Source organism: Meles meles, chromosome 12, assembly GCF_922984935.1.
Source record: "Meles meles chromosome 12, mMelMel3.1 paternal haplotype, whole genome shotgun sequence".
Lineage (NCBI taxonomy): Eukaryota > Metazoa > Chordata > Mammalia > Carnivora > Mustelidae > Meles > Meles meles.
In genome coordinates this window covers 56,567,397-56,593,672 of record NC_060077.1, presented here as the reverse complement: position 1 = coordinate 56,593,672, position 26,276 = coordinate 56,567,397, and the positions used below count along the sequence as shown (strand labels likewise).

At 34.1% G+C, this 26,276-nt stretch overlaps 1 protein-coding gene across 1 annotated transcript in view; it reads left to right on the top strand.

Moving 5' to 3' along the window:
• Positions 1-26,276, top strand: part of CCDC178 (coiled-coil domain containing 178) — a 406,426-nt gene that overhangs the window by 359,083 nt on the left and 21,067 nt on the right. The window contains exon 19 of the mRNA XM_046024357.1: positions 4,457-4,591. Coding sequence (XP_045880313.1) covers positions 4,457-4,591 — 135 coding nt within the window. The remainder of the gene's footprint in view (positions 1-4,456; positions 4,592-26,276) is intronic.

Sequence of the window (26,276 nt, the reverse complement as noted above, 5' to 3'; positions counted from 1 at the left end):
AAAATTAGTTATAATTAATTTTTTAATTCTTTTTCAGTGCTGATGTTGTAGGCCAAAAAAGTTGCTAAACTCTCTCATTACCTCCTATTGTTGATCTGTAGAACCTCTTAATTTTTTTGTGTAGACATTCTTCCTCTTATACCTATTTTCTTTCATTTTCTTATTGTTTGACCAGTATCTGCAGTAAAATTTGGAAAAGAGGTACTCATTCCTGATAGCCTTTCTGCATTTTTCCTAACTTTTATGGGAATGTTTCTCAAGTATCTATATTTACTAAAATATTTGTTCAAAGTTGTGGGTTTATACCTTTATCAGGTTAAAGAAATTTTCTTCTGTTCCTATTCCTAGTTTCCTAAGATAATTTTTTCATTGTTGATTGTTTTCATTCTGTTTATTCATATCGACTTCTCTTGGAGATGATTATTTTTTTCTTTGATATATTGATGTATTACATGAAAATATTTGCTGATAATGAACCATTTTTAAATTTCTGGAACTATTAAATTATAGTTCCTTTACACTGTCTTCAATTAATGAGCTCCTAGATGGTACAAACTACATTCTATCAATCAATAAGTATTTATTAATCACTCTCTTATTACTAATAAATCATTTTCAGCTTCAGTCTTAAACCAAACAGTGAATTAGGAGATCACTTTTGCTTTACATTCAGAAAATATGGATAGTAAATTATTTCCTTGCTAGGCAAAGAAAGAAGAAAGAAAAAGAGTTTAAAATCTATCATTAAATATTGCTGCAAAAAATTGTCTCCAATTTAGCAGCTTAAGCTAATAAACATTCATTTTCTCACAAAGTTTCTGAAAGACAAGAACCGGGAGCTGCATAGATGGCTGATTTGGCTCAAGGTCTCCTACAAGGTTACAATCAAGCTGGTCAGGGTGGTAGTCATCTGAAGAGACTGGAGAATCTGCTTTCAAGATCACTCACAGGGTGCTGTTGGTAAAAGGAATTTTCCCAATTCCTCACCATGTGGGTCTTTCACAAAGCTTCTTACATGACATGGGAGCTGGCTATTCCCAGATCAAAATATCTGAGAGAATTAGAGAGAGAGAAAACCCAAGACAGAAGCCTTAGGGTTTGTGCGTGAGTGTGTGTGTGTTTTTAAGTGCATGCTATCTGCCCTGTTCTGTTCTTTGCAAGAGAGCAAGTCCAGCCTACACTCAAAGGGAGGATTATCCAATAATTTGATGGTCTATTTTTAAAATTACATCTATGAACACTGTTTTTCTCTAACAGTAAATAACAAATGTACTTCAACTCTCTATTACCCCATTCTTCACAGTGTGTCCCAATTATCTCTTTTACACTAGGATAATAAGGCTTTATTTTTGTGTCTTCCATAATGTAAACCACACAACTGTATACTCCAACCTAGCCACAGAAAATACCTGAAAATTGATGCTTTGAAGGTTCTAATGCTTTGAAAGTTCTAATTTCAATGCTGAGAACATGAATGGTGTAAGATAATATTTCAGTGCTAATTTGGTTATGGCTGGACCTACAAAATTGAGAGCACTGAAGTTGAGGATCTTTTTTTCAGGATGACTCTTTTCCTGTTCCAATATGTTGCTTCTGAGTTTTCTATGAGACTATATCCATTCTCCTCCAAAATTCTTGTAATATGTGCTGGAGACTAAGCAGCAACCCAGTTACTCCATCAGTGGCTCTAAATTCCATCCTTACTTCTTAAGTACATGGCAAGTCCTTGCAGTGCCTTTGCATAACCCCATCCAGTGTGTTTGTGTCCCTTACTTTTCTTTTTTGTTTCTCTAATACCACTCCCTCATCTCACCTTATGTTCCCTAAAATCTGAAGGAAAGGGCAGTAATATAATCAGTTCAGGAAGAAATGATTACATTTCAAAATGCAATCATTCAAGAGTTTCATTCAGAAATACTACGTTAATTGAAGTTGGTGATACCAAAAATCGTTCCAGTTCCTTTGACTTTCCAACCTAAATTCTGTGACTTTTCCACTCACAACTGAATCCTCTCTCTTTACTTTCCCCTTTACATATTTCTGTGTCTCTTACATTCACTTGGCTTATCTTACTCTTCTCTCATTAATTTGTGAGTTCTTGAATGTCTTACTCGCTTCTTTGCTTTGCCACTAAAGTTTTACCAGTTCACTTTATTGAGTTAATTTTAGTATTTATTGAGTGATTACTGTCTACTAACATCTTAAAATTGGGCTTTTATCATAACCATTTTCTTAAAATAGTTGTCATCATGTTCAAATCACTGTCATTTCTATCACCTTAAATATTTTTCCATATATGTATATATTATTGATCATCTCATTGTCTTTAATGTGAATATATATGTGTACATATGTGACTTTTATTGGATGCTGATTCTCTCTACGAATTCCTTCATTTTTTTTTTCTTTCCCAGTTCTTTTTTCAGGAGCCTATTAGCTATAAATTAAAAAATTTAAAAAAAAACACTTTTGAGATATTACTCTTTTTTAGTTGATAAATAAGGAGCTTCTTTGCTTAAGTAGCTTAACACATGTGTATGAACTAATCTAATACCTTTGTAGCTACCTCAAGGTAGAATTCAGAAAACTGAACAAAATAGATTTACTGTATACAGCTGTTTCTCCTCATGTAAGATATGGATATGGGTACCATTACTTCTCAGTTCACTTTGGTTAATGAGCTCCCACTTGTAATTTTCACATGTAGAGAGCTCCTACTTATAAAAAAATTACCTTCAGTTTAAGGAATTCTAAAACTCATCTTCCTCTTTTTTGCCTTTGTCATATTTGCAGATATCATAATAATGGTGTAATGCATAGACTAAAGTGTATTAACTTCTTAGTGAGCCTTTCAAGATATAGAATATGCTCCTGCAGTGGCTGTCACTGGGGGAAATTATTTTAATATTATATTTGAATATTTACTTATTTATTTTAATTTTATATTTCAGTATTATATTTAAACTACTAAATATCACAGAAAATCATTTAATAATGACAGACTGTCTCTTCAAAAAGTGATGTTAATCTTGAATTCAGTCGCCTAAATTATCTGAAATATCCTTAAATTCCAGGTAATGTATTTCAGCATTAGCAAGCTGAAAATTGAATAGTGTTCAAGGTTATTCTTTTTTCACAAGTTAACCAAGAATAGTGGTTTCATTATTCTGTGGACTTGCATAAATACCTCTGTGTCGCTTATTACAGTGCATCAGAATAATGATTATAAACAATTCACATAAAGTACCAGGTGACTATTTTTAAAACTCTTGTTTTTAGGTAAGCTGTTTTATTGAAATATGCTTCCAGAAAAGTTCATAAGTCATCCATGCACAGTCTGCTGAGGTTTTGCATAGGATCCCTTACATGTAACCAGTATCCAGAGCAATAAATAAGACATAAAATAATCATACTTTGTAACACTTTTATTCTGTTGTGAAGGCATCTGATATGAAATTTTTGGTGTTTATTTTTCATTATAGAAAATATACTAAGAGGAAGATGAACAACTATCCACATTACCAATAAAAAGAGGTTTCAGTGACATTATATTTTAATATGGCATTTATCATTAATTTTTATGAAGTTTATTTCTTCAAAAATAACCTAATTATAACAATTCTTGATGGTGTGGCTATGTTAACTGTTGAGAGACACATGTTCATTGTCTTGGTGAAGCTTCTACCTTGTTTGTTGTTGTTTGGTTTTATATTAAATATCCAAAATGTATAGAATGCCTCATAGGAGAAATCTTTTTCTGTGAAGATGCAATATTAAACGTCTCACCTCTAAACATTGTATCCACTGTACCTTAGTGCAGTGAGATGTTTCTATGTCACACAGTCAGAGGGAGGTAGATTAATAGGGAGTTCTTGCTGGAAATCTCTTCCCTGTTATTGTTCTCCCTCAGCAATTGATGGCTAAGTTAATTCTCTTTAGTTTTGTCATGCTCTAAAGCACACATTGCCAAGCAATGGTAAGCTTTATGAGAAAAAAAAAAAAAAAGAAGCAATGGTGTCCATCAAAGTCTCAAAGTTGCATTTTTAAACTTTGGCTTGACCTGATGTGCCATTCAAAAAAGCTTCAAAAGATTATTTTTTTTAAAGAAAGGTTCAATATGTCCCGAGGCTATCGGTTTTGAGTTAAACTGGGTGAAGTAGAAATATTTTACTCATCAGCTTTGCAGTCACAGAGTTTGCCTCAGCTAGAACAAAACTGCTGAGGCATTTAGAGAAAATTAACCCCCCATCCTGGCGGCCAGATGTGACTGGTTTCTGATGAATGCACATGAGTGGGCTGAAAAATCAAGAGACTGTGAAATTCCTGTCAGGTCCGTACAGTGCAGAATGGGCTATTGACTGCTTTCTATATTTCCCTCCATCATTCTTCTTGAACACTGCCATTAATTTCCTCTCCTACTCTGACTTGTGTTTTTCCCCCTCCCTCTTCCCTTCAGCTCTGTCAGCTGCAAAGAAGGATACACAAGGTGTGGCAGAAGCACTTCAAACTCGTGGTCCTCTACAGCCAGATGAGGCTGGCCAAGTTCCAGACAGACTCTCAAGAGAGTATTCAGAAAATATTAGCTGTGCAGGTAGGTGATTGCAGGGAAGTAGGAAAGATCATTCTGATCTAGATTGAAAAGCAAATGATGGGTAGTGTGATGAAGCATTAAAACCATATCCCATCAGAGTTTTATAAATTTTTAACCTCTTTAATAAACTGGAATTGCATGAAGGATGAATTCAGTAAGTTAGCATATACACCATGCATACTTTGGGGGAAAAGGGAGATTGAACTTATTTTTCACAAACCTCAAAACAGATTTTTATAAACACATTTGGTATAAATATATATTTTCAAATCTTCAGGCTTTGCAGATGCCGTTCAGCTGTTTAAGAGATATTGTCAACAGTTGCCTTGTGTTGCTTTTGTGTGAAATCTACTTCAGTGAAAATGACACTTATGTTTATTTTATTTAACTGTTTTCTTTCCCCTTCCATTTCGAAGGAGACTTGTCCTCCTAAAGAGATTTGGAGATAACTTTATTTGAAAAATAAGCTAGTTGGGTTTAGAATATAATTGGGTTCCAGATGTATGTGAAATTTTATTGTTTGTCTCTGTAAAAACTTTCAGTGGATCAGTTGTCTTTAAGATTGATCTATTTTAGAAACCTATATTAACTATGTAAAGACTATTTAGGGAAACTTACATTTTTTAGATTAATATTTCATTATTTGAAATGTTATAATATGCATAAAACATGACTTCCCAAAGGAAAACAACCACCACCTTGTTCTTTTAAAAAACAAAAAATACAAGTACCTGTTCTATAAAATAAAATGCACATGCTCTTTAAAACCATAATCTTCATTAACCTGTAGCATAAACAATGCATGAACCTAAACAAACCAAATTTTTTCTAAAATTTTAATTATATGTGCGTTTCATAAAAAAGATGCATAATTTGCCTTAATCAAAGGATTTTGTAAAATACTTTCAAAGCTATTTCAAATTTCATTTTTACTGGTGGCTATTTTTGCTCTTTTCCTCTGAGGATGTATATATGTTTTATATATATATTTTTTTTATATATATATTTATATATCTTATATATATCTCTCCCATAAGAAGTACATATATAAGATATATGTACTTAATATAAGGATTCCACTGATAATAGATTATAACAAAAATTTTAAATAATAGAAATTTAAAGTTTTGAAAAGGTAAAGCTTAAATGTGTAGGTTTAATAGATATTCATATATAAACTTGAGTATAAACTACAATTGAAGTAATTTTGAAGGCAGGAGCTTGTTTTTTGTTTTTTGTTTTTTTCCTTAAAAGTCTGTTAACAGATATTACGTTAAAAATTATGGAGTTCCTGTAACTTGTGATTCCCTTTTAAATATTCAAAGGTAATATTCATGTTCTATTTATTATTTTAGAAAAATTTCATACTTCTGCCTAAGTGTAAGCATTCTTAAATGATAAATTTAAATTGGGATGTATTTTGTAAATTAGAGTATATTTTGAAATATTGAAATATGGAAAATGTCAGTAGAAACGCTGAATATTAGTAAAGTGAACTCTCAGTCCATAACCTACAGTAATCCTATTCTAACTTTTTATTAGAAACTCGCCAATGCATTTTTTTTACTAAATTTGATTTTAAATTACTTATTTTGATGGCTGTTATGTGAAGAGTGAGAAATGATAAGATGGTATCAGTAGAAAGATTCAACTACTTTGCTTCTAGAGACACAGTAACAAGGCTGGGTTGTATTTGGGGAACTTGAGGAACATAATTTAGTGGATTCTTATCTGATGGGAATGACTTCAACTTAGAATGTTTCAACTTTGGCTTTTAGTAGAAACATTGAAACATAATTTTCAGGATCTTGCTTAAAACTATAGAAACGTGGGCAATCTTCTTGAAAACTCAACTTCTAAACCTTCAGCATGGTGCACAATGACTGTCATGACCCAGTTCCTGCTAAACTTCCCAGCTTTATCTCTCTCCAGATTAGTTCCTTAAAGTCTATATCAGCTGCTCCAAAATTCCTCTAGTATGAAACCTCTTATTTAACTCCTTCTTCCTTTCCTGTGCCTATACTTTTATCTCTTTCTGTTATACTCTTATTATCTTACCTATTAAAGAACATCTGACTCAAATCAAACATCTCTACAAAATCCTTCCTGAGAACCTTTCTTTTCTTTACCTTCCACTCTACTCTGTACATATCACCAAACGACAGTTGTATTTTCAGCACCTTACTCCTTCTACTTGTTGCTATGCTTTTCTTTCTAGAAGATTCTAAGCTCCTTTGGGTCTGTACATCATCAGCGAAATTAGTTCAGTTCTTGCTCAGTTCATTTTTAGTGTGTATGATAGGAAGGCCATTAAGGGTTTCTAAAAGTATCCCATAACTATCTTGTTTTCACTTATTATATCAACATTGTTTTAGGTTTTGTTTATTTATTTGAGAGAGAGGGAGCATGTGCAGAGAGGGGGCAGAGGGAAAAGCAGACCCCTGTTGAGCAGGGATCCTGATACTGGGCTCAATCCCAAGATCCTGAGATCATGACCTGAGCCAAAGGCAGACACTTAACCAACTGAACCACCCAGATACACCTCAAATTTTTTTAAATGAAAACATGATAGAGTGATTTAGTATGTTGCAGAGTGGGTCTGCAGGTATCAGTCTCTACAGTTTGAGTTAACATGGCTAAAAATTGCTTAATAGACCAGACGCTATTGCTCTCTGTTTTCATATGATTTAGTAGCATGTCGATACTATGGAATCTAATCTTTTACATTTTGAAGGTAGTGTTTAAATGATGCCATAAGACATTACTGAATTATTAAAAAAAGATATTAGTAAATTATTTGATGAGAAAATCATCTGATGAATCTTTAAAAAAGAAATTGTATATAACTGGTATTGAACAAAATCAACTCAAAATAAACATTAAGCAGAAAAAGAAAACTTTGTTTCACCCTTGGCCTTGTAGCAATTGCAGGACCATCTAAAAAAAAAACAAAACAAAACAAAACAAAAACATAATTGGTAAATCTGCAGATGGCAAAAAAAACAGGTAGGCCACATAAGCTTTTGAATAAAATAATCAAACAGAAACTGGCAAAATGAAATATAACTAGAATAAGGTATTGGTGTATTTGACATCAAAGTCATTTGTTTAATACATATATATATAGGAATTTTAGTTGACTGAAATTTTAACCTGAGCCAAAGTGAGCTAATACCATCCTAAGACCAATGCCATGTTCCAGCTCTGGCAAGCTCGTGAGGCTCCTTGAATCTCACAGTGTAGGGAATATTTTACATCCCTAACCTCACCTCTCAGCCCATATAAGGTACTATCATTGCACTATTTTTCTCTTTTTATTTTTAATTTATTTAATGTTGTGATTTTTAATACTTCTTTGGCATCTTATTTCGGAAAAACACTGGATCAAACTCATCATTTAAATAAGAGAATGTGATGTGACACCTGTTCACGTGATATTAGACTTTGAAGTCAGAAATGTTTTGTCTTGTTAAAGGAGATGATAGTCCCCTTGCACTTTTTCAAAAGTTGGGAAGTATAATTTAAGGATCATATTGATATACTAGAATGCAGCAATGTAATAAAAAACAGGGAGAAGAAGAAATATACAAATTTAGAATGCTTAATTGTAAAAGGAAAAGACTTTGGAAGGACAAACATCTAATGAATTAAGTGAAGGTTGGCAAACACCTGGACCCATGATGGAAGAGACGAGATGGTGGGTTTGGGCACAGTAGGCAAACATTTGCTCTCCAACACGCACTGCTGGTGCTTGAGCAGAAACACTGCAGTGGTTGAGGAAAGCAAACTGGCTAAGAGTCAGCCCAGAGAGCACCTTCTTAGTCTGCACTCCTGGAATGTTTACCTAACCTCCTTGCACAGACATTTGTGTGTGGTCTGTATGTCCTCACCCACTAGAATGTGAGCCTTCTCCATCGAAAAGCATTTCTTTTGTCTGTACTGTCATTTGCAAATATCTTCTCCCATTCCGTGGCTTGCCTCTTTGTTTTGTTCACTGTTTCTTTTGCTGTGCAGAAGCTTTTGATCTTGATGAAATCCCAAAAGTTCATTTTCGCTTTTGTTTCCTTTGCCTTTGGAGACATATCTTGAAAGAAGTTGCTGTGGCTGATATCGAAGAGGTTACTGCCTATGTTCTCCTCTAGGATTCTGATGGATTCCTGTCTCATGTTGAGGTCTTTTATCCATTTTGAGTTTATCTTTGTGTACGGTGTAAGAGAATGGTCGAGTTTCATTCTTCTACATATAGCTGTCCAGTTTTCCCAGCACCACTTATTGACGAGACTGTCTTTTTTCCATTGTATATTTTTTCCTGTTTTGTCGAAGATTATTTGACCATAGAGTTGAGGGTCCATATCTGGGCTCTCTACTCTGTTCCACTGGTCTATGTGTCTGTTTTTATGCCAGTACCATGCAGTCTTGCTGATCACAGCTTTGTAATAAAGCTTGAAATCAGGTAACGTGATGCTGCCAGTTTTGTTTTTGTTTTTCAACATTTCCTTAGCAATTTGGAGTCTCTTCTGATTCCATACAAATTTTAGGATTATTTTTTCCAGCTCTTTGAAAAATACCGGTGCAATTTTGATCGGAATGGCATTAAAGTATACATTGCTCTAGGCAGTATAAACATTTTAACAAATGCAAATGACAGTACAGACAAAAGGTTGATATCCAGGATCTATAAAGAACTCCTCAAACTCAACACACACAAAACAGATAATCATATCAAAAAATGGGCAGAAGATAGGAACAGACACTTCTCCAATGAAGACATAAAAATGGCTATCAGACACATGAAAAAATGTTCATCATCACTAGCCATCAGGGAGATTCAAAACCACATTGAGATACCACTTTACACCAGTTTGAATGGCCAAAATTAGCAAGACAGGAAACAACATGTGTTGGAGAGGATGTGGAGAAAGGGGAACCCTCTTATACTGTTGGTGGGAATGCAAGTTGGTGCAGCCACTTTGGAGAACAGTGCGAAGATTCCTCAAGAAATTAAAAATAGAGCTTCCCTAGGACCCTGCAATTGCACTACTGGGTATTTACCCCAAAGATACAGATGTAGTGAAAAGAAGGGCCATCTGTACCCCAATGTTTATAGCAGCAATGGCCACGGTCGCCAAACTGTGGAAAGAACCAAGATGCCCTTCAACAGATAAATGGATAAGGAAGATGTGGTCCATATACACGATGGAGTATTATGCCTCCATCAGAAAGGATGAATACCCAACTTTTGTAGCAACATGGATGGGACTGGAAGAGATTATGCTGGATGAAATAAGTCAAGCAGAGAGAGTTAATTATCATATGGTTTCACTTATTTGTGGAGCATAACAAATAACATGGAGGACATGGGGAGATGGTGAGGAGAAGGGAGTTGAGGGAAATTGGAAGGGGAGATGAACCATGAGAGACTATGGACTCTGAAAAACAACCTGGGGGTTTTGAAGGGGCTGGGGGGTGGGAGGTTGGGGGAACCAGGTGGTGGGTAATAGGGAGGGCATGTATTGCATGGAGCACTGGGTGTGGTGCAAAAACAATGAATACTGTTATGCTGAAAAGAAATAAAATATATATATATATATATCAGCATTAAAAAAAATCCAGGAAGAAACCCTTATTACTATGAATCCATACAGGCAATATATAGCAACTACTTCTAATTAAAGTATAAAAAAAGTTTGTTGAAAAATTTTAAAAAAAAGAAAAAAGAAAAGCATTTCTTATTTGTCCATCTTTATCCTCATGCCACCAACTATAGTTTTTAATATGTAAGTGCTCAAAAATATTTGTTGAGTGAACTGATTATTGTGTGATTTGGTGAAATGGTTTATTAAGATTTAATGTGATCACCTCAAAGGTCTTTCAAGGTGTCCTCATTTCTGTACGTCAATAAACAAAAGCATTCTCTAGGTGCTTTGCCAAGAATTTTGATGACACAGATGTAAGGTGTTAGTCATTTCATACATTTTTGCATGCACACACACACACACACACACATAATACATATAGGGACAGACCAATTTCTTATTTCTGGAAGACAGCTCTGCAAATTTTAAAAAGCCAGAAAAACACAAGATAAAAATCTAAAATTACTTGTTTGGAGGCTGGAAGGATGGCAGAGTAGGAGGACCCTATGCTCTTCTTGTCTCACAGATATAACTAGATAACACTCACATCAGCAGGAACAACCCAGAAATCAACCTGAAGACTGGCAGAACAAACTCCACAATTAAAGGTGGAGAAGAGGTCACATCAAAGAAGATAGGAAGGGTGAAGATGAGGTCTGGGAGTGAATCAGACAAGACTGTGACTGTCAGCAGTGGGAAGGGAGCCCATGGTGTGCCCAAGAGCAAAAAGCAGGCTAACACTGGAAAGCCCTCACAGGGAAGATAAATTCCCATAACCTATGACTTTAAAAGTAAGAAGGGCTGAAACTCGTGAGTTTGTACAACTACTAGTACTTAAACATGGGATTTTAAAAATTGGTGGATTCGGCTCCAGAAAGGACTGGGGGGCATTAAGCAATAGAGTCCCTACCCTTAAAGTGACAGCATGGACAAAAGCCCATGGAGATACAGCATGGAAGCAGAAGTTTGAAAAATGACAGGGGCATACAGGAGGGAGAGTTATTTACTCATCTCAGAGCATGGACAGAGAGGTAGTGATCACAGGGAGACCCCTCAGGAGCAGAGAAGCTTAAAGCACCATTTCTCTTCCCCGCCTCTAAGTATAAACAAAGGGCCACCTGAGCAGGCCCACAAGGTGCCAACACTCCCTGCCTAACTTGCTTACACCAAGCCCTGTCCCCAGCATTTTTGTGTGTTCACCTTCCTCATCACTGTTGCCTCAGTCCACATGCTAAAAGTCTCCTTCCCCAGAAGACAAGCACAAACCCCACCAACACCTCATCTCCCAACTTAACCATTTTATGGGACCTCGGTTTCAGTGACCGCAGTGGCAGTGACAACAAGCCTCATTTCATAAGCAGACCAGTGCATACCTTGTTAAAATGCACCCCACCCAGCTAGTGACTGAACATGGACTACAGCAGGCAAAGAGAGCCTCTGTACATGACTGGACTGAAGGAAAAGTTGGCTAGGGCGCAACAGCAGGGCAGATACAACACACATAGGAGACACTCCCTGAAGTGTCAAATCCTGGGGAACAAAGGGCATTGCACTGCAGGGCACTACAGGATGGTTTCTTTGTAAAGCCATTGCATTCAAGAGCAGGAGATGTAGCTGACTCATCTGACACAAAGAAACAGACACAGAGAAGCAGACAAGATAATGAGACAGAGGAATATGTCCCAAAGGAGAGAATCACAAAAAAAACACAAGAGAACTAAGCAAAATGGTATGAATATTATGCCAGATAGTGAATTAAAAATCATGATCATAAAGATGCTCACTGGACTTGAGAAGGAGTGGACAACATCGGTGAGACCCTTAACAAAGAGATTAAAAAGAATCAATCAGAGACGAAGAATACAATAAATGAAATTAAAAATACACTTGGTGGAATAAATAGCAGGCTAGAGGAAGCAGAGGAATGAATCAATGACCTGAAAGACAGAGTAATGAAAAGTAATCAAGCTGAGCAAATGGGAGGAAAAAGGATTATGCAAATGAGAATAGACTTAGGGAAATCCATTAGTCCATCAAGTTTAATAACATTCATATTACAGGGATCCCAGAAGAAGAAGAGAGAAAGGGGGCAGAAAATTTACTGGAAGAAATAATAGCTGAAAACTTTTCTAAGCTGGGGAAGGAAACAGATGTCCAGACCCAGGAGGCACAAAGATACTACAAAAAATCAACACATGGAGGTTTATACCAAGACATGTAGTAATTAAAATGGCAAAAAATAGTGATAAAGAAAAAAAATTTTAAAGAAGCAAGAGAAAAGAAGACAGTTACAAAAGAAACCCCATAAAGCTATTGGCTGATTTTTTTTTTTAATCAGAAACATTGCAGTCCAAAAGGAAGTGGCATGATATATTCAAAGTGCTGAAAGGGAAAAATCTATAGCCAAGAATATTCTGTCTAGCAATGCAATCATTCAGGTGTTTCTGAAACCAACAAATCTAAAGGAGTCATGACCACTAAACCAGCCCTACAAGAAATATTAAAGGGGACCCTGTGAGTGGAAAGGAGAGACAATAAGTAAGTGTATAAAAAGTTGGAAGCACAAAAGGAGTAAAATAAGTATATCTATAAAAACTGGTCAAGGGATTCACAAAATAAAATGATGTAAAATATGATGCTAAAACATGGAGGGGAGAGGAGTAAAGAATGGGTTCCAACTTAAGCAACCCATCAAGTTAATATAGACTATTATATGCAGAAGATGTTATACAAACCTAATGGTAACCATAAATCAAAAACCAGTAATAGATATGCAAAGAATAAAGAGAAAGGAATCCAAGTATATCACTAAAGAAAGCCAACAAACCATGAAAAAGAGCAAGAGAAGAAAGGATCAGAGAAAAACTATAAAAATAACTACATAACAAGTAACTAAATGGCCATATATACATATCTATCAATAATTACTTTGAATGTAAATAGACAAATGCTCCAATCAAAAAACATAGGGTGACAGAGCTGATTAAAAAAAAAAGACCCATCTATATGCTGCAAGCATGTATTATTATATGTATTATATATGTATTATATGTATTATAGCATGTATATGCTATAAGAGACTCATTTCAGACCTAAAGATACATCCAGATTGAAAGTGAGATGATGGAGAAATGTTTAGCATTAAAATGAATGTCAAAAGAAAGCCAGGTAGCAATACTAATATCAGACAAAATTGATTTTAAAAACAAAGAGTGTAAAGCGACAAAGAAGGGGCAATCTACAAGAAGATATGACAATTGTAAATATTTATTCTTCCAACATGGAAGCACCCAAATATATAAACCAGTTAATAACAAACATAAAGGAACTAATGGATAAGAATACAATAATAGTAGGGACTTACACCCCACTTACATCAATGGACAGATCATCCAAACAGAAAAATCAGCAATGAAAGGGTGGCTTTGAATGACATACTGGACCATATAGATTTAACAGATATATTCAGAACATCCCACCCTAAAATAGCAGAATACATATTCTTTTCAACTTTGCATGAAACATTCTCCAGAATAGACCATATATTAGACCACAAAACAAGTCTAAACAAATACAAAAATATCTGACCACAATACTATAAAACTAGAAATCAACCACCAGAAAAAATTTGGAAAGAACACAAATACATGAAAGTCCATTAACATTCTACTAAACAATGAATGGACCCACCAAGAAATTAAAGAAAAAATTAAAAGTTACATGGAAACAAATGAAAATGAAAATATAATGGTCCAAAAAAGGGGAAGTTTATAACAATACAAACCTACCTTAAGAAACAAGAAAAAATCTCAGGTATGCAACCAAAACTTACACCTAAAGGGACTAGAAAAAGAACAACAAACAAAACCCCAAACTAGCAGAAGGAAGGAATAATGAAGATTATAGCAGAAATAAAGGATATAGAAACTTAAAAAACAAGATAACAGAGCAAAGAAACCAGGAGCTGGTTCTTTCCAAATATCAACAAAATTGATAAACCTCTCACCATACTCATCCAAAAAATAAAAAAATTTTAAAAAAGAAAGAAAGGAGGATTCAAATAAACAAAATCACAAATTAAAGAAGAGAAATAACAGTCAATACCATAGAAATATTAACAATTATAAAAGAATAATACAAAAAAATTATATGCCAACAAATTGGACAACCTAGAATAAATGGATAAAGTCCTAATATAATCTACCAAAACTGAAGCAGAAGAAATAGAAAATTTGAATACCTTTTTACCAGCAATGAACTTGAACCAGTAATCAAAGAACTTCCAACAAACAAAAGTTTAGGACCAGATAGCTCCACAGGTGAATTCTACCAAACATTTAAAGAAAAGTTAATACCTACTCTTCTCAACCTATTCCAAAAAGCAAAGATGAAGGAGAACTTTCAAATTCATTCTATGAGGCTGGTATTACGCAAATCCAGTTAAAGACACCACAAGAGAGAAAAGAGAGAGAGAGACAGAACTACAGACCAATATCTCTGATGAACATAGACGCAAAAATCCTCAACAAAATATTAGCAAATTGAATCCAAAAATATATTTTAAAAAATCATACATCACAATCAAGTAGGATTTATCCCCAGGGTGCAGGGGTGGTTCAATATTTGCAAACCAATCAATGTGATAACATCACATCAATAAGAGAAAGGATAAAATGGTGAGTGCTATGAATTGTGTAAGACTGATGATTCACAGACCTGTACCCCTGAAACAAATAATACATTATATGTTAATTTAAAAAAGAGAAAGGATGAAAACCATATGATCATTCCAATAGATGCAGAAAAAAGATTTGACAGAGTACATCATTCATGACAAAAATTCTCAATAAAGTAGGTCTAGAGGGAATATACCTCAGCACAATAATTGCCTTCTATGAAAAACCTACAATGAACATCTTACTCAATGGGGAAAAACTGAGAGCTTTTGCTTAAGGTCAGGAAAAAAACAAGGATATCTACTCACCACTTTTATTCAACATAGTACTAGAAGCAATCAGATAACAAAAAAGAAATAAAAGACATCCATATTTGTAAGGAAGAAGTAAAACTTCCACTATTTGTAGATGACATGATACAATATATTGTAAACCCTAATGATGCCACCAAAAAAACTGCTAGAATAAATAAATGAAGTCAAAAGTTTCAGAATTTAAATTAATGTACACAAATCTGTTGCATTTCTATACGCCAACAGTGAAGCAGCAGAAACAGAAATTTTAAAAATAATCCCATTTACAATTGCACCAAAGATAATAAAATACCTAAGCATAAACTTAACCAAAGAGATGGAAGACCTATTCTTGGAAAACTATAAAGTATTGATGAAAGAAATTGAAGACAACACAAAGAAATGGAAAGATATCCCATGCTCATGGATTGGAAGAACAAATACTGTTAAAATTTCTATACTTCCCAAAAGCAATCTACTATTAATATAGTCACTATCAAAATAAAACAGCATTTGTCCCAGAACTAATAGAACAAGCATTCCTAAAATTTGTATGGAACCACAAAACACTCCAAAGAGCCAAAGCAATCTTGAAATAGAAAAACATAAGTGGGGTATCAAAATTCCAGATCTCAAGTTATATTACAAAACTATAGTGATCAAAAAATATGGTACTGGCACAAAAATAGATGCATAGATCAATGGAACAGAATAGAAAATCCAGAAGTACCTAGTGTTCATTAGACTTAAGCAAAGGAGGAAAGAATATCTGATGGGAAAAAAATAGTCTCTTCAATAAGGAACAAGACAGCTACATGCAAAAGAATGAAACCAGACCACTTTCTTACACCATACACAAAAATAAATTCACAATGGGTAAAAGACCTAAATGTGAAACTTGAAACCATAAAAATCCTAAAATAGAGGACAGGCAGCAATTTTTGTGATATCAGCCATAGCAACATTTTTCTAGAAGTGTCCTGAGGCAGGGGAAACAAAAGCAAAAATTCACTACTGGGACTACATCAAAATAAAAGACTTCTATACAGCAAAGGAAATGATCAACAAAACTAAAAGGCAACCTCCTGAATGAAAGGAGATATTTGCAAGTGATATATCTGATAAAAGATTCATATGCAAAATGTATAAAAATCTGATACAACTCAATGCCCAATAAACAAATAATTCAGTCCGATGACATGAACAGACATTTCTCCAAAGAAGACATTCAGATGGCCAACAGATGTTTGAAAAGCTGCTCAACATCACTCATCATCAGGAAAATACAAATCAAAACTACAATGAGACATCACTTCATACCTGTCAGAAAGGCTAAATAAAAAAAATAAAACAACAAGAAACAACAAGTGTTGGCAAGGATGTGAAGAAAAAGGGACCTTCTTGAACCATTGCTGGGAATGCAAACTGGAGCAGTCACTCTGAAGAACAGTATAGTTTTCCCCAAAAAATTAAAAATAGAACTACCCTATGACCCAGTAATCACACTGCTGGTTTTTAACCAAAAAAATACAAAAACACTAATTCAAAAGGATACACATACCCTATGTCTATTGCAGCATTATGTACAATAGCCAAACTATGGAAGCAGCCCAGGTGTTCATCAAAAAATGAATGAATAAAGAAAATATGGTATATAGATACAATGGAATATTATTCAGTTATTTAAAAAAGAACGAAGTCTTGCCATTCACAACAACATGGATGGAGCTAGAGAGTATAATGCTAAGGAAAATGAGTCAGTCAGAGAAAAATAAATACTGTATGATTTCACTCATATGTGGAATTTAAGAAACAAAATAAATGAGTAAAGGGAAAAAAGAGACTCTTATCTATAAGAAACAGACTCTTAACTATAGAGAACAAACTGATAGTTTTGTATAAACATACTAGTAATAAAAATAACTGCAAATGGTTTCATTGCACTGTTTAAAGTTATAGATTCACAGATCGGTTATTAAAAAAATTCCTTCTCATTTAGAAGAGATGCACCTCAGACAAATAGAAACCAAATGAAGAGCATAGACAAGAATAAAAAGAAGTTCTAATTTAAAGAGACACTTTTCTAATTAAAGAGACACTTTGAGGCAAAAAGATTAAAACACTCAAATATGTATATTTCATATGGATAAAATATACAATCAAGACATTTCAGTCATGATATTAATGCACATGACAGCATAACTTCAAATATATAAAGCAAGAACTGGTTGAAATTCAGAGAAAAATATAGATATTTACAAACATGATGGGAAATATTAGCAAATTTTCTTCAAGTTTTTTGAAATACAGACACCTTATTTTATTGTACTTCACTTTATTGCACTTTGCAAATAATTATGTTTTCTGCAAATTGAAGGCTTGTGGCAACATAACATTGCACAAGTCTATCAGCATCATTGTTTCCAACGGCTTTTGCTTGCTTTGCGTCTCTGTGTCACATTTTGGTAATTCACACAATATTTCAAATTTTTTTCTTTATAATTATATTTGTTTTGGTGCTCTGTGGTCAATGATCTTTGATGTTACTATTGTAATGTTTTTGTTGGTGCCACAAAATATGCATAGAATATGACAAACTTAATCAATAAATGTTGCGTGTATTCCGACTGCTCCACTGACCAGCTATTACCCCATCCTCTGTCCCTCTCTTCAGGAATCTCTAATCCCTCAGATACAACAGTATTGAAATTAGGCCAATAAATAACACTACAGTGGTCTATAATTAATCCCAGAGGAATTATACATTCCAATCTTTTTGCCTTCAGAAACTTGCAACTCCATGTCTGACATCTTTTCAAACTCTTGGGAAGCTGGGTTCACAACAGGAAGGTAGGTTCACAACACCTAAGAACACTTAAGCTGATTCTTCTATTCCCCTACCTTTAGGACCGGTCATTTCCTTATCTTTCTATGCTAAAAGAAGAACTTTAGAATTCTATTTTGACTGATGAGGGGAAGGATGTACATTTCTATAACATATTGAAACACTGATTTCATTTTGTACTTATTGAATACCAATATAATTTATATAATATACATTGTGGTCTTTGATCTTAAGCAAATCACAGTTAAGTTGAAGAATATAAATTTTAAGACATATTTTTGGGAAGTTCCTTCTATGTGAAGGCATTTTGCTAGACACTGAGAGTCCATAGGTGGAGAATATAATCTGTTTTCAAAGAGCTTGTGATCTCATAAAGGAAGCAGATGCAGTATGTTGTGTAAATATAAATGATGGCAAGAACGGCACTTAGCCCAACCTGCCAATGTAAGGTTAGTTTTCTGAAGGGGTTAACTCCTAGATAAAATCTTTAAAGGTAAGGAGACATCAACAAAAGATGGGTGGGGGGTTATATAAAGAGGAAATGGCATGAACAAAGATATATGAAAATAAAACGGATTAGTGCATAGGATACAGGGGAAATGACAACTAATTTTATATTATTAAGGAATAAAATGTAATACAGGGAAAATCAGAAGCAAAGTGAAGAGGTAAATATACAAAATACTAGAATATAACTAGTTAAATGGTTGTATCACCAGGTATAGACAATAATTTTTATGGCCAGGAAGTGGAGAAAACTACTTGGGCCTGAATTCAGAGGATTACTATATAAAATAGATGGAACTTGAAACGGGCTTCCAGGAATGAGTAACTGACTGTAAACAGAGAAAGAGGAACATTGTGTGAGATGGAGAGAGGGGAACACCTTAAAGTAGAGGAAGTATAAAGGACTTGGAAAACAGATTCCATGGCTATGGAATAGATATTGTTTTTTAATTTTCTTTTCTTATCTTTCCTTAACAAGACATTTATCTCATCCTCATTATGTGTCAGGCATTGTCCTCTGTGTTTTAGTAATTTTAATTCATTTAATTCTTAAAGAACTTTAAGGAGGTGCTCTCATAGTCCCCATTCTGTGGAAGAGGAAATTGAAGCACCCAGAGGTTACATATTTTGCCCAGGGTCACATAGCTAGTAGAAGAAATAGGATTTAGACCCAAAGAGTTTGGCTACAGGATACCTGCTCTCAAATGATCATACTATGGCAATTTTCTATGTCTTTGTTACTGAGATTAGATTGTCTCAGAGGAAGTCAGTGAAAGATGAGAGATAAAGTAAGGTCTTAAATAAGGTCACAAATAACAGTCTAATTTAGGTTTGATGTCAGAGGCATACATTGAACATTCAGTACATAATTATTGGCCATATATCAAAGCAAGTTCTAAAATTTTGGTATTCTCTCCTCAAGTATTTCTTCTTGTGGTATTAGTGAAGCTTATCAGCTACCAGGAGGGAGGGCCATAAAAAGTATAAAAATAACATTTTTTTTTGGTGAGAAACATGAACTATAAATCCAAATAAACTCAAAGAACCCCCAAAGATATTTACATTGTAGTAAACATTTGAAAACTAAAGATTATGAAAATTTAAAATAAAAATAAAATATAAAATCATCCAGAGGAAAGGAAATCAAAAATTACCTCTAACATCTCATCAGAAACTATGGAAACCAAGACATAGAAGATTATCTTTAAACTGCTTAGAGAAAAAAAAAATGAACTCAGAACTTTCTCTCCAACAAAAATATCAAATCTGTAAGCCATATAACCATACTAAAAATTATATTAAATATAAAGAGACAAAATTACAATGAAAAAAACAGATATAGTCACATTATATAAACACACAAGACAAATTTAATTGTCTATAAATGATACACTATGAAGACACTGATAGCTTTAAAGTATAAGGATAGTAAAAGGCATGCCATGCAACACCAAGCATAATATCAGACACATTAAACTTCACAATTAGACTGTAACTGGAGATCAAGGTCATTTCATTAAGAAAAAGAATCAGTTTATTAAGCACATAAAATAATTCTAAATGTGTATGCATCTAATAAAAAATTTCAAAATATATAAGGCAAATATTGAGAAAAATTACAGTAGAAATAAGATACATAATTATAGTTTGATGTTTTTTTAATAATTTGAGACTTTAATACTTCTTTCAGGAATTAATAGAACAATGCAGACAAAAAATTAGTAAGAATATGGGAGAATTGAATAACACTATCAACAACCTAGACCTTATTAACTTTATAAAACATTCCATTCAACAATAACTGAATATACATTATTATAAAGTGCATATGGATCATTTCCAAATATAGACCGTATCCTGGGTCATAAAGGACGTTTCAGTAAGTTTAAAATAATTGAAGTAGTGAAGAATATATTGTCAGACTACAACGAAATGATCAGAAATCAATAGTTTAAAGATATTTGAAAATTTTTTCAAAATAAGCCACACATTTCTAATCATGTGGGTCAAGAAAGGAATAATAAGAGAAATTAGAAAATATTTTGAACATAGTTAAATAAATTCATGAAAGATTAACCCATGTGGTGGAACTGACAATTTGAGAGATGTGAAGCTGAATAGCTCCCTTCAGGGAGAATTAGAGGGCCTCTATGGGTGGATCATGTGGCTAAGGTAAAAAAGAGTACAAATCACCATCAAAGACATGATGAGGGCCATATCTTTAGTGGGCCTCTAACTTAGCATTTAGCATATGACATCTAGGATAGCACCTAGGAACATCTTAATAAAGATTTGGAATAAATGAATAAATGAAGGTTTTCTTAACAATGTAACCTAGTCAATATTTATTTCATGTGTTGACTTGATTGACAGATGATTGAATTGAATGTGTTTAAGAACTTCCCATATACTTCTTATTTCCATCAAAGTGGTTTCCACTCCATTCATAAGCTTTCACTCTTTAATTCTTTGTCATGTATGGTATTGGTCTTTTGACTCTTTCACCTCTCAAAATATCTAGAAGATTCTCTCTGATAACATCTATGAGTGTATGTGGGTAAAATGGTAGCATTGAATCACCTATCTTTCTTCCGTTTGAAGATAAACAAAGGACAACCCTCAATTCAAATACTGATATCTAAATCTGTAGACCATATATAAAACATATCGGTCTCAAACATATATCAATGCGGTGTAAATTCAGGAGGTTAATAAAGCATTTGTTAATATTAAGTTCCATGAATTAAATTAACTTCTCTCTTTATTCTGCTAAATAACACGTTAAAATCAGAGTATAGTCCTTTTTATTTTGAAATAAAGTAAGCGTATTGGTTTTATTAGAAAGACATAATTTTTTTTTTTGGTATAAGAATCATCTTATTTATATTATCTTTTTTTTTGTTTGTTTTGTTTTTGTTTTTGTTTTTTTTTCCATTTTATTTATTTTTTCAGCGTAACAGTATTCATTCTTTTTGCACAACACCCAGTGCTCCATGCAAAACGTGCCCTCCCCATTACCCACCACCTGTTCCCCCAACCTCCCACCCCTGACCCTTCAAAACCCTCAGGTTGTTTTTCAGAGGAGGCGAACCATAAGAAAGACATAAATTTTTATGTGTTCTGATTTTTTCCTTGGAATTAAACAAAACAATACCCAGCATTTTTATTTTATAAAAAAAATCACTTTATACAGACAGTACATTTTTCAAGTGGAGAAGCCACGTCAGTGGTCTGGGGGAGAGGAGTTTTTCAAAGACAGAACTTTAAGTTTGAAAATTAGTGACTAATGGAGCATATCCAGTAGGTATTTTTCATACAACTTAGCATCATCATTATATAATGATGCTGCTTTGATGTGAGATTAATACAGACACATGATTTTTCATCCAAGAGTATCAAGATTATAGAACAATGAACAAAGCAGTTATAACAAGCAGAAAATATTAGGATAAGATTTTAAAATATATAAAAGATTTGAAGTAGACTTATTCATAAAGGATGCTTAAGTCTATCAAAGATAAAGAGAAAATTATAAAGATGTAGGAAGTGACTCAGTAAACCTTAACGTGAGAACAGGATCTTACAGAGTTAAGACAATTCCCAATATTTTCTTTATTTTTTTAAAGATTTTATTTATTTATTTGACAGAGAGAGAGAGAGATCACAATTAGGCAGAGAGGAGGTAGAGAGAGAGGGGAAAACAGGCTCCCCGCTGAGCAGAGAGCCTGATGTGGGGCTCGTGCCAGGACCCTGAGACCATAACCTGAACCCAAGGCAGAGGCTTAACCCACTGAGCCACCCAGGCACCCCTATTTTCTTTATTTTATATAAAGTGTATAAGAAGTGAAAACTAGGGACGCCTGGGTGGCTCAGTGGGTTAAGAGGCTGCCTTTGGCTCAGGTCATGATCCCAGCGTCCTGGGATCGAGTCCCACATTGGGCTCCTTGCTTGGCGGGGAGCCTGCTTCTCTCTCTGCCTCTGCTGCCACTCTGCCTGCCTGTGCTTGCTCTCTCTCTCTCTTGCTCTCTCTCTGGCAAATAAATAAATAAAATCCTTTAAAAAAAAAAAAGTCTCTTATTTAAAAAAAAAAAAAAAAGAAGTGAAAACTAAAGTACACTGCACTGCATTTCCTATCTCAGTCCAACACAGTAAAAGAAGTTTTACCCTTGGGCATTTATTCTTGTATGGATCTGCACATATTATCTTAAGGGGAAAATAATCCAGCATGTTGACCAAATATTGACTTGAAAACTCTTCCCATTCATTTCTTCTGCATCACATCCCTCTGCTGGTAAGGGGTGGGGGGTTTATATATATATATATAATATATATATCTGCTATGTAAATATAATGCAGATTTACTTATTATATTTGTATAAATCTAATTCATTATGGAGGTCATCAGAATTAGTTCAGAAATATATATATGTATATTTATAAATAAATATTTTTATATTTTTTCTGAACTAATTTGATGACCTCCCTAAATAAACTAGATTTATACAAAAATAATAAGCAAATTTGCATTATATTTACATAGCAGATTTCTTCATGCATATCTGATTTGTGAATTATAACAACCCTCTCTGATAGGAGATGAGGACTTGTTGCCCTATTTAGGGGTATTGGTAACTGAGCTGTAAAGAGGCTGAGAGATTTGTCCAAAGACTCGTGACCAGCGAGTAATGAATCTTTGAACTAATACTTTGTCTATGATTTCTACTTCTGATCCCTCTTAACTAAAAATCAGTTTAAGATCTCTTCAGAGTCAGCCTTTGTTTGAGTCACTCCACTAGAAAGAAGGAAAGTCACAGACCCACATACTAGTCAATCTGGGACAGTAAAGTCATGAGGAAATATTACAGAACACTGTAATTATATTGGGGAATGTATAAGCCTCTGTGTGCTTAGTGAATATGAACCTGCTTCAGTTATTGCCACCAAGCCCTGATTTTGTCAAACATCTATCATTTTATCGTACACATTTCATTCTGTATCACACATTTGGAGACAGCTTCTTTACTAAACAAAGCTGCTTCATGGAAATCCCTCTGTTTTTGTCATTACCTGAAATAATTATGATATTTCAACACAGCTCCAGTAAATGTGTTGATAGACATATCATAGATCATAAATGCATCTATTGAAATGCTAACCATGGTTGCAAAGCAGATTATCTTATTTAAAGACACTGGTTTTAAAATTTAGACATTTAATTTAATTATCTTTTCCCAGAAGTATATAAGGAAATCAAAAACCTAGTGTGAATAACATTATCTTCACAGAAATGAAAACTTGCAAGAGCATTTTTTGTCACAAACTCAATAATTTTAGTATAATCACTAACTATGTTTTTGTTTTACAGAACCAGTATGATTTGGAAAAGAATAAAATTGCTTTTAAAGTACAAAAATAATTATGAACCACTTGAAACGTAATGTCTGTGTTTTATTTCTCATCAGAATTCATTAGTGTGTAACATCAATAATTTAGCCCATCATTTGCCAACACTGACTTGGCTCAGTAGTTCAATCATGTAACCCTGTAAACTCACTTTCCATTAAAATGAATGTTGCTGACAAAGGATAACTAAAGAGATACTTCATTTATTAACTAAAGAGGTACTTCATTTATCAACATTTTTAAATTAGGAGTTTGGGGCCACAGAAGCTTAGCTGGATGATTTATTTGAAGGATCTTTATATTAGACCTAAAGACTTGTTTCAAATCATACGATGCTACCCACAAAGATAATTGTGTTTCATTTGTGTAACATGTGACTCAGGGCTCTCTCTTCAGAGGCAGGCATAGCCACCTGCAGAGAGTCAAATGACCTACCAGAATGAAAACTTGACTGCTTAGTATAAAATTATGAAATGTGCAGCATTCTCCTATATCCTGATTTACTCCATTGGGCATATTTCTTACCAAACCTATGATATGACATCCAATATTCTAATATCCTAATGTTGTTAAAATTGATTTGAGGATTAAGTAAATAGGCTAAAATTAGTTAATAATGAGTGTAAGACTCCCCAGTATCCACAAATTGTACTTCAGTACATTTAAATTTCTCATCACTTGCTGTGACACACACACAATATATAGGCCTATATATGGCCGACACTATTTTGAACAAGAGTTTCATTTTCCAGAGTTGATCCCATATCCTAGTGATAGGGTAGCATCACACCATTTTGGATGCAGAAAGCAAACAAACAGATAAATAAATAAAAACATCTGCAAAATGTGAGCAAAGCATGAAATCAAAACTCCTTATATATATCAAAATTTTCCTGTGATAGGCCCTCAAACATATAATTTCTAGCAAACATGGCAAGGCTGCATGACAAGATCTTTCCCTGATTCTTCTGTAATAAATTAAATGCATGTTTCTTATTTAAAACCTTTTGATAGAAGTTGGAGGATCTCTGCATTTAGCCTTTAGATTTGCCAGCTGGCATGTTTCCCTGTTTTGGATCAAAAAGTTCTCAGCCAGCTGATTCATTCAAAAGTCAAAACCCAGGGATGATGTTGGATTATAAAATGTTATCTTTACTGTATCAAGCTACTTCTCTTATTTCATCTTCTCTCCCCTTTTAGCTTTCCTTCCTTCTTTAGAAATATTTATTCTGACAGACACTAAGTAACAATGATCCTACAGAAAATCTTTCTCATGCCCTCTTTATCTTTTCTTTACTTTATAAAAGTTAAGCTAGGGGAAAAAGAACTCTTCCAAACATAATGAATAAGGAGTAGTTATCTCACAGTGCTAGTTCGTAGTAGTCTACAGTCCGTTGTGAAAAGTAGAGGCAGCTGCACTGTATCAGTGCAGATAGCTTTGGAGGGTAGCTAGTGAGTTCCAGCATCATTGTACTAGCTGATATTTCCATGCCACTTTACATTTTCAATTTGTGTTTATTTTAACTTGACTATCACAAATAACCCTGGGAAGGAAGATTTTATTATGCCCATTTTACAGATAAATTAACTAGCAAAGAGCTTAAATGAACATCCCCATAACATAGCCTATGTGTGGTAGAACCAGATTTAGATCTCAGATTTTCTTTTTGTTTTTTTTTTAAGATTTTATTTATTTATTTGACAGAAAGAGATTACAAGTAGGCAGAGAGGCAGGCAGAGAGAGAGAGAGGAAAGGAAGCAGGCTCCCTGCTGAGCAGAGATCCTGATGCGGGGCTTATCCCAGGACCATGGGATCATGACCTAAGCGGAAGGCAGAGGCTTTAACCCACTGAGCCACCCAGGCACCCCAGATCCCAGATTTTCTGATTCTTAATCCATATTCTGCAAATGAAACATGTTGCTGTGGAGTGCTTACGTTTGGAATAAGGGAGAGAGAAAGATGTATATATATTGTGAACCTACTGTGGAAGACAATGAAAGTTAAGCAAAGGCGCCAACTGAATAATAGTGAATAGTCATTTAAAGAGAGTTATAGTACACAAATGGCATCTTAAAAAGCTAACTCATCCAGACTAGATTTTCAGTGCAAATATTTGAGAAATGGAGCTGAGATGCTACCATTAAAAAATGTAGGCCTACAATGACAGGATCCTAAAGAAGGGCAACAGCAAAGGAAATAAAGAAAAAGGGGGAAATGATGAATATTTCAAAGGCATAATCACACTGACTTAATGAAAAATGGACTTAGGTGAAATAGAGGAAAACAAACAATAACATGACTCTAAACTTTGAAGCTGAAGATGA